The 12,660-nt window shown below is 42.9% G+C and overlaps 2 protein-coding genes across 2 annotated transcripts; one reads left to right on the forward strand and one right to left on the reverse strand.

Annotated features, from left to right (window-relative positions):
• Positions 1 to 2,429: 2,429 nt before the first annotated feature.
• LOC128712689 (uncharacterized) lies at positions 2,430 to 4,243 on the forward strand. The gene is made up of 3 exons (XM_053807576.1): positions 2,430 to 2,774; positions 2,844 to 2,921; positions 3,923 to 4,243. Exons 1-3 carry the CDS (start codon positions 2,430 to 2,432, stop codon positions 4,241 to 4,243), a joined length of 744 nt encoding a protein of 247 aa, XP_053663551.1.
• A 42-nt stretch (positions 4,244 to 4,285) lies between these two features.
• LOC128712690 (uncharacterized) lies at positions 4,286 to 4,822 on the reverse strand. Its single transcript, XM_053807577.1, has 2 exons — positions 4,478 to 4,822; positions 4,286 to 4,408 (listed from the first exon to the last, which is right to left on the reverse strand). The coding sequence occupies exons 1-2, from the start codon at positions 4,820 to 4,822 to the stop codon at positions 4,286 to 4,288; spliced, it is 468 nt and encodes a 155-aa protein (XP_053663552.1).
• Positions 4,823 to 12,660: the final 7,838 nt, after the last annotated feature.

The following is a 12,660-nucleotide window of genomic DNA, read 5'->3' on the forward strand; positions in this document are numbered from 1 at the left end:
TAAGCAGCGACAAGGCAGATGTGGTATGCCTACATGAAACCTGTTTACTGGATCATACTGCCTGCAAGATAAGAATGCTACAATACAACCACTTTTATCAAAACAGAGAAAATGGCTATGGTGGCAGCAGCATCTTTGTCCATAAAAAATACCAGATGTTCCTCACCAAGCTCGTCAGATCCCCTGTCTTCTGGTTCGCCGCTTCGGTAATACTGCCGTAGCACTTCTTTCGCTGGATAGTCGGGTCTTCACAGGGCAATGACTGTCGAGCAATGGGGTTGCCTGCCGATCAAACACACGTCAGCAAGCCGGACACGCACTGCACCAATAACTAGCAGAGTACGCGTATCACTCAGGCACCCGGGTTCTTTATCAGAACTTTAGTTCTTCTTCATTTGCACTTGTTTCGCAAACAACACGTTTATGCTCGTGGTTCCCGGGAATGCTAACGCCGGAGAGGCTTAGCTTAGGAATGCACCTCGTGTAGTGTTACACTCCACAACTGTTACGCATTCACTCGCTGTTGCAATTGGAGAACCTTCACTGCTGGTTCTTACGGTAACTTGCGCGTCAACGTTCGTAGACAGCGGTTGTTAGCGTCTTATGGTTTTTTTCACTATATTCTTGCTGTGAACGTATGCCGCACGCATAAATCGTCAACACTGATCTTTATTATCGGTATAACACGTGAATTGTCGATCGTGGTTCGATCGAAGTGATATAGGGTTATCTGTCGCTTGTCTACCCTTACGTTTTACTGCACATACTCGATTTGTTTACGAACCTCCGGTACAACCGGAACGATATCGCGAACGTCGGCTTTACCGGTGTCATAATCACAAGCACTATCGGTGATCGTACGTCACCCTCTTGATATTGCCGTCTCTGCACTTTGCACTTCTTAGTACAAGTGTCACTAACAATCTTGGTGGTGACTGTTAGCAACGGTGCGAGGTACCGGTATCACGCGCCAGAGGGCGCTTTTCGTGATTTATGTGTGGCCACCGCATAAGGACCCGCTTGGCCACGATGGCAACAGTGCGTCATTCTTTCAACCAGCGAGTGAAAGTACGGTTGTTTTTTTTTAACGACGCGCTATCGTGTACGAAAGAGAAAATAAATCGGAACGGTTTAGGTGTTAAAAGAGCCGAGATCGTTGGTTGAAGGACTTTTGAAAGAAATATCGTTGCAGGACGCGACGAAATTTCGAGTTGCAGGACGCAACAATAAGCACTTAGGCACTTTTCTGCACTTCCACTGGCGTTTTCACACTCGTTCGCTATACGGTACGAGAAGTTTGCCTTTGCCGGCTATCTTTAGGCAATGGCGGTAATTTCCTGTTTTTACAGGGCGTCGGGCCTTCCTCCGTTGGAGCGCCGGTAGAGTGCGTTTCTTTCGTTAGGTAAGCGTTAGGTACAACACTTCCTCTCTGGAGCCACCATAAAGTTTCCGCAACGAATCTAAACTCGTTGGGAAAGAGCCAAGACAGGAGGATTTACCGTCCAACTTGGCGAGAACAATCAAACGCTAGTTTTTTGGTGAGTTCTGGTTTGAAAGTCGCTTTATTTCGGATTTATTCCAGCTTATATACTAATTTTATGCTGATCGATCGCTGGTCAGCATTTCAATATTGCTTACAACTTAATGCTGATTGAATCGCGGTCAGCATTTTTCTACTGTTTCAATATTTCTTATAGCTTAATGCTGATCAACCGCAGTCAGCATTTTGTTTCCGTCGATCAGTTACCAGGCTGTGTTGACCCAATCATGCGGTGCTGTCGTCAACACATACAAAATTAGATACCAAAAGTTTTGTGGGAAACATTTTATTCACTGCAATATTATACATAAATATCATTCCACTTCGAGCAACATTTCTTGATTTTTTTTAGCTTACTTAAAAATAGTTTAACAAGCCTAGAACAATTTTACTGTCTCCTTAATATTTCTTTATCGTTGTTATTTTCGTATATGCCATAATACCCATGATGAATAATAACAAAAGTTAAAATCATTATCAGTTTCGGAATTACAACGGCGGAAATTCAAATTCGAATTATCTTCTCATTGAACATGCATCAACTCCTTAACATTACAGGTATAACTTTTGCGATTGCCGATCTGACATCAACATCCCAGCAGATATCCCCGTACGTTTAGGCACGATTAATTTTGAGATTAATATTAATTTTGCAATTAATGCGAGATTGTGATTAATCTTTCTGACAGCTCTACACACAATCCTAACCCGAGTTTATAAACGCAATTTCTGTCATTACTGTTCTTATTTGTCTGAAAAATTGTGTGCATTCAAAGTAGATCAACAGTTAACAATTAATCCTTATTGTCCCCGTGAAACTGTATGCTGTGAAAAACCAAGTGTCCTTACTGTCTCATGAAACGTTAAGCTGTGACCAAGTGTGAAAAAGATGAGTGTAGACGGTGTTGTATTGGCCACCGAAAATGACCATACGTATAATAGGCGACAGCGTAGGGATCGTCGATGGTGGGCAATAGAATTGTTCCACCGTAGAGAACAAGCTGGAAACCGGCTGTTAGATACCATTATGGCCGAACAGGTGAGCGAGACGATCAAGACATTCCTGCGGATGACGAAGGAAGATTTTGATTATCTACTATCCCTTATTGCTCCTAAAATCCAACGGCTGGATACACATATGCGGGAATCAATTACGACCCAAGAACGGTTGATGATCACTCTGCGCTTTTTGGCAACTGGAGAGACATTCACCGGCCTCCAGTTTGTGTTCCGCGTAAGTAAAAATATTTTCTAATATTGTTAAATCAAATAATTAAAATAATGCTCCTTATATTTATTTTAGGTTTCCAAATCGTCAATAAGCTTGATTGTGAGGGATGTGTGTTCGGTCCTCAACGAGCAATTACGGACCTATGTAAAAGTAAGTGCTAAACCGTGAAAAGGTTTTAGTTTCTTAATGTTCCTAAAGTATTTCAAGTCATCAAATAGAAAGATAATGCCATTGGCCAGATAAGCAAATGAACGAAAAAATATATATTTATTTCAACAATGAATACACTAGTTTTTTCATTACATAGCCTTTTTGGGTTAGAATCGTTATGATTGAGATCCGTTAAAAACTTTATCACAGGTGTTTGAGGAACTTATATCGTTCAAGACTCAGGACCATAGAAGATTACCGGACGTATCCCAGCATGATATAGGTTTCTTAGTAGAGTCTTCTGTATCTTGGGAGTTATGGATTCAGATTCACAGTCAAGGATTACTTCTGCTGCTCGACTGAAAGCTTGAAATGAGGAAACAAGAAAAATATTATTAAATTATAACATAGTATTTATTTACTACTTATATTTCTAACTCGCTCTCAGTTTCCGCGCGGAAAAAAATTAAGCGAATTATCGATGCGCTTTATCGAAGAGCAGCTTTGCCTCTTCCAGGCAGTTAATTGCCTCCAGCTGCTTGGAAGCATCGTAAGCCAACACCCATGCAGCTATGTACTGCCCGTAAGCAGTGGCACGAACACGTTGCTCTTCTGTTGTGCGGTTTACGGTAACTGCAGGAGCAGGAAGTGGTAGGGTGTTGGGTAGGGATGTTGTTGGGAGGATGATAGGGTTAGAGGACATTATGGGACTAGTATAGGAAAGGGATGGTTCAGGATCATTATGTTTATTAGCGGACAGTTCTGGTTTAGTATTGGAAGAAGATGAACGAAAGGAAGTTTGGTTTGGTGGAGGGATGGTTTTGAAGGAGCGTAGTCCTTGGTCGTTGTCGTCGTCATCTTCGTCGTAGAACTGAAAGCAAATAAAACAAGTACATTTAATCTTAACTTGTATCTTAACTTGTAATAAACTTGTAAAACAGAAGGCACAAGTGAATAATTCCAAATAAAAAAAAATTTTAAATGTTGTGTTTTTCTTTCAGATGCCGTCCACTACACAGCAATGGCGAGAAATTTCAAAGAAGTTTGAAGACCGGTGGAATTTTCCCTATGCCATAGGAGCCATCGATGGGAAAAATCTTCAAATTCGAGCACCAAGCCACAGTGGTTCAGAATATTATAACTACAAAATTTTTTTCAGCAGCGTACTACTTACGGTAGTTGATGCTGACTACAGTTTTCTGCATGCCAATATTGGAGGAAACGGTGGCATTTCAGACGGAGGTGTATTTAAAAACAGTAGCCTATTCCAGCGTTTGGAAAACAATAGCCTCAACTCAACCATTGCAGATACCATACATTAAGAAACTAAAACCTTTTCACGGCGTAGTGCAAAAATTAACAAGCTACTCTATATTACCGTTTAAATAAATAACAAAACAAGCACTTACTTTTACATAGGTCCGTAATTGCTCGTTGAGGACTGAACACACATCCCTCACAATCAAGCTTATTGACAATTTGGAAACCTAAAATAAATATAAGGAGCATTATTTTAATTATTTGCTTTAACAATATTAGAAAATATTTTTACTTACGCGGAACACAAACTGGAGGCCGGTGAATGTCTCTCCAGTTGCCAAAAAGCGCAGAGTGATCATCAACCGTTCTTGGGCCGTAATTGATTCCCGCATATGTGTATCCAGCCGTTGGATTTTAGGACCAATAAGGGATAGTAGATAATCAAAATCTTCCTTCGTCATCCGCAGGAATGTCTTGATCGTCTCGCTCACCTGTTCGGCCATAATGGTATCTAACAGCCGGTTTCCAGCTTGTTCTCTACGGTGGAACAATTCTATTGCCCACCATCGACGATCCCTACGCTGTCGCCTATTATACGTATGGTTATTTTCGGTGGCCAATACAACACCGTCTACACTCATCTTTTCCACACTTGGTCACAGCCTAAAGTTTCACGAGACAGTAAGGACACTTGGTTTTTCACAGCATACAGTTTCACGGGGACAATAAGGATTAATTGTTAACTGTTGATCTACTTTGAATGCACACAATTTTTCAGACAAATAAGAACAGTAATGACAGAAATTGCGTTTATAAACTCGGGTTAGGATTGTGTGTAGAGCTGTCAGAAAAATTAATCGCAATGTCGCATTAATCGCAAAATTAATATTAATCTCAAAATTAATCGTATCTAAACGTACGGTCACGTCTACGACTGGCTTAAGCTTTTAGCCTGTACCTGTCAAATAATCCAGCTACTACAGATTCGTGAAGGACATGGCATTTTGACAGAAATAATGACACAAGGGATCATTTTTGCGGAATTTCAATTTGACAAATATCGATTAAAGTATAATAATTTAACTTTCAATTTAATTCATTTGAGACAACACATAAGTCTGATAATTAAAATAATCCTTTTTCAGTTCTTTTCATAAAAAAAAAAAATTACATTTTTTGCACACGGGAAACATGGCCTAATCTGGCTGAGACTAGCTAGCAAAATGCTTTGTTATGACATTTGTCGAGCTTGTGTTATCTGTTTTCATTGGGAAAACAATCTAACCCTCCTTTAAGCGAATAAGCCTGGAAACGTCAAAACGCATACAAAAACCCTGGCTTAGAGTATGACTCCGGCCATTAATTGTAAATTTGCAAAAAAAATGTTTGCCTTCTTTCTACCAATTCATTCGTCGCATAGGAGATTTATTTATAGTTTAGATTAATTTGTAAATAGAATATGTTTAATTAGGTTAGCTTAGGTTTACTTCATTTACTTTAGTTTAATAATTATAAAATATAAAATATAAATTAAATAATTATAAAATCTATCAAGCTTATTGGAACCAGATTCAATGTCTAACATGAAGTTAGCAAACAAACAAACAAAAATTTAATACTCTTATTATATTATGAATTTAGGTTTGAAAAGCAAGAAGGCTGCGTATAATCAAATAATGTTATTTAAACAATGAAATTGTAAACCATCCTCATGAATATATATATACGATACGATATGACGCAGCTGATGTTGGAGTGAAAAGGCACTTCAGTCCACCTTATGCACCGAATTTCAGCGGCCTTTGAGAGGCCGTAGTTAAGGCTACCATGCAAGTGCTGCTGAAGGTGATAGGCATTCGCCAATTGGCATATGGTGAGATGGCGACGATGTTGGCGCAGGTGGAGGACCAGCTGAATGGCCGACCGTTGACGCCTTTATCAGACGACCCTTAGGAGTTGCCCGTTTTAACTCCAGGACACTTTCTGATTGGAGCACCTATTATTGCGTTACCGGGACCTGATGTGGTTGAAATACCTGCCAATAGGCTGCGTGGGTATGAAGCGATTAGGCAGATGATTCAGAACCACTGGCAATGTTGGCGAACTGGACACTTTAGTGAATTGTATATCGAACATCAACGTAGAGAGTCAGCAATTTCGTTAAAGGTTAGTCAAATGGTTTTGTAAAAAGAGGATAAGAAAACTCCAAACTATTGGCCATTAGGGCGTATTACGGAGGTTTTTCCAGTACCTGATGGGATTAAACGCGTAGTAAATGTACAAACCGAGGGAGGAGTATATGTAAATTTAGGTGGCCGTTATGTTGGATTTGAAGAAATATTTAAACGGTTATTTTACATTTGTTTCAAGAATTTAAAATACTACATTTTGGCAGCACTGTTGCGACAGAATTGTCGTCTGGGTGCGGTATACGCCTGTGTTATGAAAAACGCATTTAAGAAACGCAACGATAGGATCCGGTAGGGAACGTGGAACAAAACGAAGAAGAGTCAGGAATCTCGTGGGTGAGAGTCAGTAGTACAACGAGCGAACTAGGACTAGCACAATTTCAATAGCGCAGCGCAACAGGCTGTAGTAAATAAAGTGTAAGAACTAGTCACGCATGCAATTAGTGCAGCCTTTGTCCGAAATTAACAGCCAGTGACAGCGCGAGTGTTGCAAGCCAGTCGCGTGGAAGGAGGTATAGAGAAAGGATGTAAGCTTGAAGTTAATGTTTGAGATAAAGAAATACATACACAACGTATGACAACATTAACAAAAGTGTCTCGAAGTGTGATATTCTTATGAAAGAACGCAACACAAAGTATTGCCATACTTTCTTGTGTAATACAGTGAGTAATGCGTTGCGTTGTTCGTAGTAAAGCGGTTAAGCTGAGTGAATGGTTTTACATTACACAGTAATGACCGAAGCTGATTGGATAGTTTGATCTCCAAGAGAATCGCAGTCGTTAAGCGATGCAGATAAATCTTATAAGAATTAAAACTATGACTATGACACTATGACAATTAAACTATTAACTATGAATAAAAATTATGTAAAATATTGGTAATAAATACAAACGGCATTATTTTAACCCAAATATAATATAAACGGCTGGAAGGTGAGTTACAACCCAACTGATTCAGGAATATAAATAGTTTTTTTATATCTTATTATTATTTTATTATTCCTTATTAATTTTTTATTGCAATATATCATCCAAATCGGATGAAACATTTAAAAAATTCAACTCAAAGATGTGGGCTACCCGTGTAACCCGGTTGCCAGTAATGTGGTGTTTTTTGGTAGCCAGTGACAGGGTTAACCGATTTATTTAAAACTTAAATGACAAAAACACTGTGCGTCGTATGCGAAATGTGCACTAAGTTCACTTAAAAGTGCCTAAAATGCACGTAGCATCTGTAGCACGTGGTGGCCCAAGCACGCAGTGTATATTAGTGGTTATTGTTCTTAGTCCGCGAGCATTCTGATAATACATTGCAAGTGAGTGTTCATCCTGGTTAATATTACTCGTTGTACTAATGGTGTTTGCGGTTTCCACATGACGTATGTGAACTATAGGTCGATCATGGTTTAGTAACAGACATGCGGTATGATTCGTGGTTGTTGTAATTATGGTTACAGGTTTGTGTGTCTATCCAGGATCAGTCCATTTTTGTCGATGTTGCGAAGCCGCAATATTGACGGTATTGGTTACGACTGGCATGACAGGTGGCGGAGTACGTGCTTTTGTGCCTTTGTTGTATGCGAGTTGGTATTTGTGTCTACCGAAACCGGAGTAGTGACTATTTATTAAAGATTTATTCTAGCTTATATACTAATTTTCTGCTGACCGATCGTGGTCAGCAGTTTTATACAATTTTCAGTTTTGCTTAACTTAATGCTGACCGATCGCGGTCAGCATTTTTATCCTGCTCGATATCGTTCATTTTTTAAAGTTGTCTTGCATGCATTTTGTTCCGTCGATCGGCCGTGTTGACCCAATCATGCGGTGCTGTCGTCAACAGGTAGTGAATGCTCTAATAGTTCGTGCAATGATAAAAACTCTGACTTGTCGTCCTATGCAGGAATCCTTACTTTGTAGGACAGTGATTTCACATTAGCTGCATCGACAGATCAGTGACCGGGTTGTCGCGATCAATTTTGTCAACATAAACTTGGTCATTGCCAGGTTCTGTTTTATTTTTTTGTGATTTAGCAAGTTCCTCTTTTTAACTCGTCTCGTCAGCAACAGCTCCGTGAATAAGCCCCACATCCTTGCACTGGGACCGCTAGTCATGATTTTAGCATTGATCGAACTACTAGAGCTTTCACTATCACATTGGACACTACTCCGGTTTCGGTAGACATAAATACCAACTCGCATACAACCGGTACAAAAGCACGTACTCCGCTACCAGTCGTACCAAATACCGTCAATATTGCGGCTTCGCAACATAGACAAAAATCAACTGACTCTGGACGTCTGTGCATCACAGACACAGAGCTGTTACCATAATTACGACGATCACAAATCATACCGCTTATCTGCAACTAAACCATGATGAACCTACAGTTCACATACGTCATGTGGAAACCGCAACCACCATTAGTGCTACGAGTGATGATAACCAGAATGAACACTCATTTGCAATGTATTACCAGAATGTTCGCGAGCTAAGAACGAACACCACTGATCTATTTCTTACCGGCTCATGACACGACTACATTATAGCTTTTACAGAAATTTTCGCGATTCGTCGATGCCATGCTTTTCAATAGCAAATACAAGTGCGTAACGTTGCGAACAGCACGCACACACGCAACGGCGGCTCTCTTTTGGCCATCTCTAATAAACTATCGTGTTCTTGTAGTTCGACTACTTGCTGCGTATAGGGGATTTTAACAAGAATGCTGTAACGTGGCGTAATCTACGTCCTCATTTAGCGTCTGCTCCTTAATGTTAAGAAAAAAAATACAGTAATCGATCTATGGATGATATACAGCAAAGAATTCTTATGTGTAAGTGATTAATTAACAAATCACAACAGGTTATGGGCCCAGGCACCATGAAGAATGTGTGGCGTCCAAGGCAAATAGCCAGGACACAGAGAAGCGCCATCTAGCGCTAAATAGGGAAAACGAACAAAATTGTTGATTGGATAACATATGGTGCAAGACAGCTACCGTGTGCGAAAAAGAACAATAAGATCCTTGTTTGTAGGAGATTCACTAAGACTAGAACAAAGGACAGAGGAACGAAATAATAGGCGAACAAACGAAAAATAGACAGGATCAAACACGAATTGTACGGAGACAGGAAAGCTCGAGACATGGCCAGCACAGTATAAAAGCGATGGCATGTCCGAACGAAAAGTAGTTATCGTTTCCCCGTCAACCGACGAACATCTCGCTGCAACCCCAAGGAGGACCGAAGAGTGGCTAAGTCCCAACAAAGAAGGAAGGAGGAATAAAAGAAGGGCTCCGAACTACGGTATAACCCCCTAAAACTGGGGACCCCGACGTGATCACTCCTGCCTTCGGGACGCCGAGCCTTCAACGTAGACGCCGAGTTTTCAACGTGGACGCCGGCTTTCGAGCCCATCATTATTAACGACCAATTTCCTTCTCAGTAAACCGTACAACTCCCGCAAGGGACCAACACATCATCCTGACAGACGGCCAATGACACTAAGAAGGAAGTCAAAGCTCTTGCAACCGCAAGCCATTGCCTCATCGTAGTGGATCGCCGCTCAAGGCAACGTTTCCTTATCGATACCGGCGCCGATGTTTCGGTAATCCCGAGGCATCACAGTTCCTTCCCGGGTAAACCTTCGTCAATGCGTTTATTTGCCGCCAATAAAACCCCTATCGAAGTCTATGGAGAAACTCTTTATTCCTTGGACTTGGGGTTACGCCGAACATTTTTATGGAATTTTGTATTAGCCGACGTGGGCACAGCTGTTATTGGAGCCGACTTTCTCCAGCATTTTCATCTTTTGGTGGACCTGAGACACAAGCGCCTGATGGACGCCCTTACCAACCTACAAACGCCCGGTGAAACGGATCGACATCTACAGGAGCCCACCGTAAAAGTTTGCGACGGAACATCCCCCTTCATCAACCTGTTGAAAGAGTTTCCTGGCCTGACCGCACGGATAGCACCTGGCACACCTTTGCAAACCAACGTTTCACACCGCATCGAAACCACGGGACAACCAACTTTTGCTCGTCCCCGAAGATTGTCGCCCGAGAAGTCCCCGCAGCCCGTTCCGAATTCGAGTCTTTGGTGCAGCTCGGAATTTGCCGTCCTTCCCACAGCTGCTGGGCAAGCCCGTTGCATATGACAAAGAAGGCCGATGGAACTTTGCGCCCATGCGGTGACTACCGCACTCTTAACGCACAGACGATCCCCGACCGTTATCTATTGCCTTTTTTGCAAGACTTTACAATGCAGTTGCAGGGAAAGACAATCTTCTCGAAAATCGATCTGCACAAGGCCTATCATCAAATCCCATTGCACCCGGACGACATACCGAAAACAGCGATCACCACCCCGTTCGGTTTGTTTGAATTTACTACGATGCCTTTTGGACTGAGGAACGCTGCCCAGACCTTCCAGCGCCTAATCCACGATGTACTCTGCGGGCTCGATTTCATCTTTCCCTACCTGGACGATATGATCGTGGCATCATCATCCGAGGAAGAGCACTACCAGCATTTGCGCTAACTTTTCCAGCGTTTGGAACAGCATCAACTGGCGATAAATCCGGCCAAATGCGAGTTTGGCCGCAGCGAAATAACATTCCTGGGCCACCTGGTGAACGTCGAAGGTATACGTCCCCTTCCGGAGCGAGTTCATGCCATCAGCCAGATGAAGAAACCATCCAACGTCATGGAACTAAAGCGGTTCTTAGCCGTGGTGAACTACTACCGCCGGTTTCTACCACACGCCATGAAGACGCAAAGTATCCTGTTAGCGATGACCCCGGGGAATAAAAGGAAGGATAAAGCTCCGCTAGTCTGGACACCTGAAGCTACTGAGGCATTCGAAAGCTGTAAGGAGCAACTGAAGCAAGCCACCCTGTTGGCCCATCCCGCTCCCAACGCAGAGCTATCGCTCTGGACAGACGCCTCCGACTTCGCCGCGGGAGCAGTGCTGCATCAACTCGTCAACGGTCAACTCCAGCCTTTAGGATTCTTCTCGAAGAAGTTCGAGAAAGCACAGCTAAAATACTCGACCTACGACCGAGAGCTGACAGCCGTCTACCTCGCCGTACGACATTTTCGTCATCAGTTAGAGGGTCGTGAATTCCGTATTTATACGGACCACAAACCGCTAACTTACGCCTTCCGCCAATCCCACGATAGTACATCGCCACGAAGAACTCGCCAACTGGATTTCATCGGACAATTCACCAACGATATTCGGCACGTAGCAGGAGAAGACAATATCACCGCCGGCCTTCTATCTCGAATCGAAGCCGTACACGCGTCGCATACCATCGACTACGAGCAGCTAGCCGAAGAACAAACCCGTGACACGGAGCTACAGGACTTGCTGAGTGGCAGAACACCAACCGATCTTCAGCTGCAGAAGACACCTATTCACGGTAGCACTAAATCCTTGTATGCTCATTGTCCTGGAAGTATAATTCGCCCTTACGTAACGGAAACATTCCGGAAGCCACTTCTACACGCAGTCCACGATCTCAGCCACCCAGGAGTAAGAGCCACCGCCAAATTAATGACAGAAAGATTTGTTGGGTGGCCATCAAACGGGAGACCCAGGAGTTCGTAAAAAGCTGCATTGCCTGCCAGCGAGCCAAAGTAGGACGCCATACGAAGAGCCCACTGGTACGGTACCCGACAACAGCTGCTAGGTTCGCGCACATCAACGTCGACATCATTGGACCGTTCCCCGTCAACAATGGCAACCGCTATTGTCTGACCGTCATCGACCGTTTCACCCGTTGGCCCGAAGCAGTACCGATTCCAGACATTACCGCGACAACTTTCGTTTCGGCACTGCTACAGCATTGGATCGCCCGGTTTGGAGTGCCATCGTACATCACCACGGACCAAGGCAGACAATTCGAGTCATCCTTGTTCAAGGAACTAACTCGAACACTCGGCACAAAGCATATTCGAACAACTGCTTATCATCCACAGGCGAACGGGTTGATTGAGCAATGGCACCACACATTGAAGGCAGCCATCTGCTGCAAAGACACAACGAGATGGAACGAGCATCTACCTCTAATCCTGCTGGGACTACGAACCACCCATAAAGAAGACATCAACGCATCACCTGCCGAGCTGGTCTATGGTACGACACTCACCATCCTAGCCGAGTTCCTCGCCGAGAAGCCACCACCAGCCGACCAATCGGACTTCGCCAAAACACTGCAAGAAGCGATGAACAACATCCGTCCGCCGAAAACCGCCTGGCATTCCAACCGGACCGCATTTGTACAC

This window comes from Anopheles marshallii, chromosome 3, assembly GCF_943734725.1.
Source record: "Anopheles marshallii chromosome 3, idAnoMarsDA_429_01, whole genome shotgun sequence".
In the NCBI taxonomy this organism is placed as follows: domain Eukaryota; kingdom Metazoa; phylum Arthropoda; class Insecta; order Diptera; family Culicidae; genus Anopheles; species Anopheles marshallii.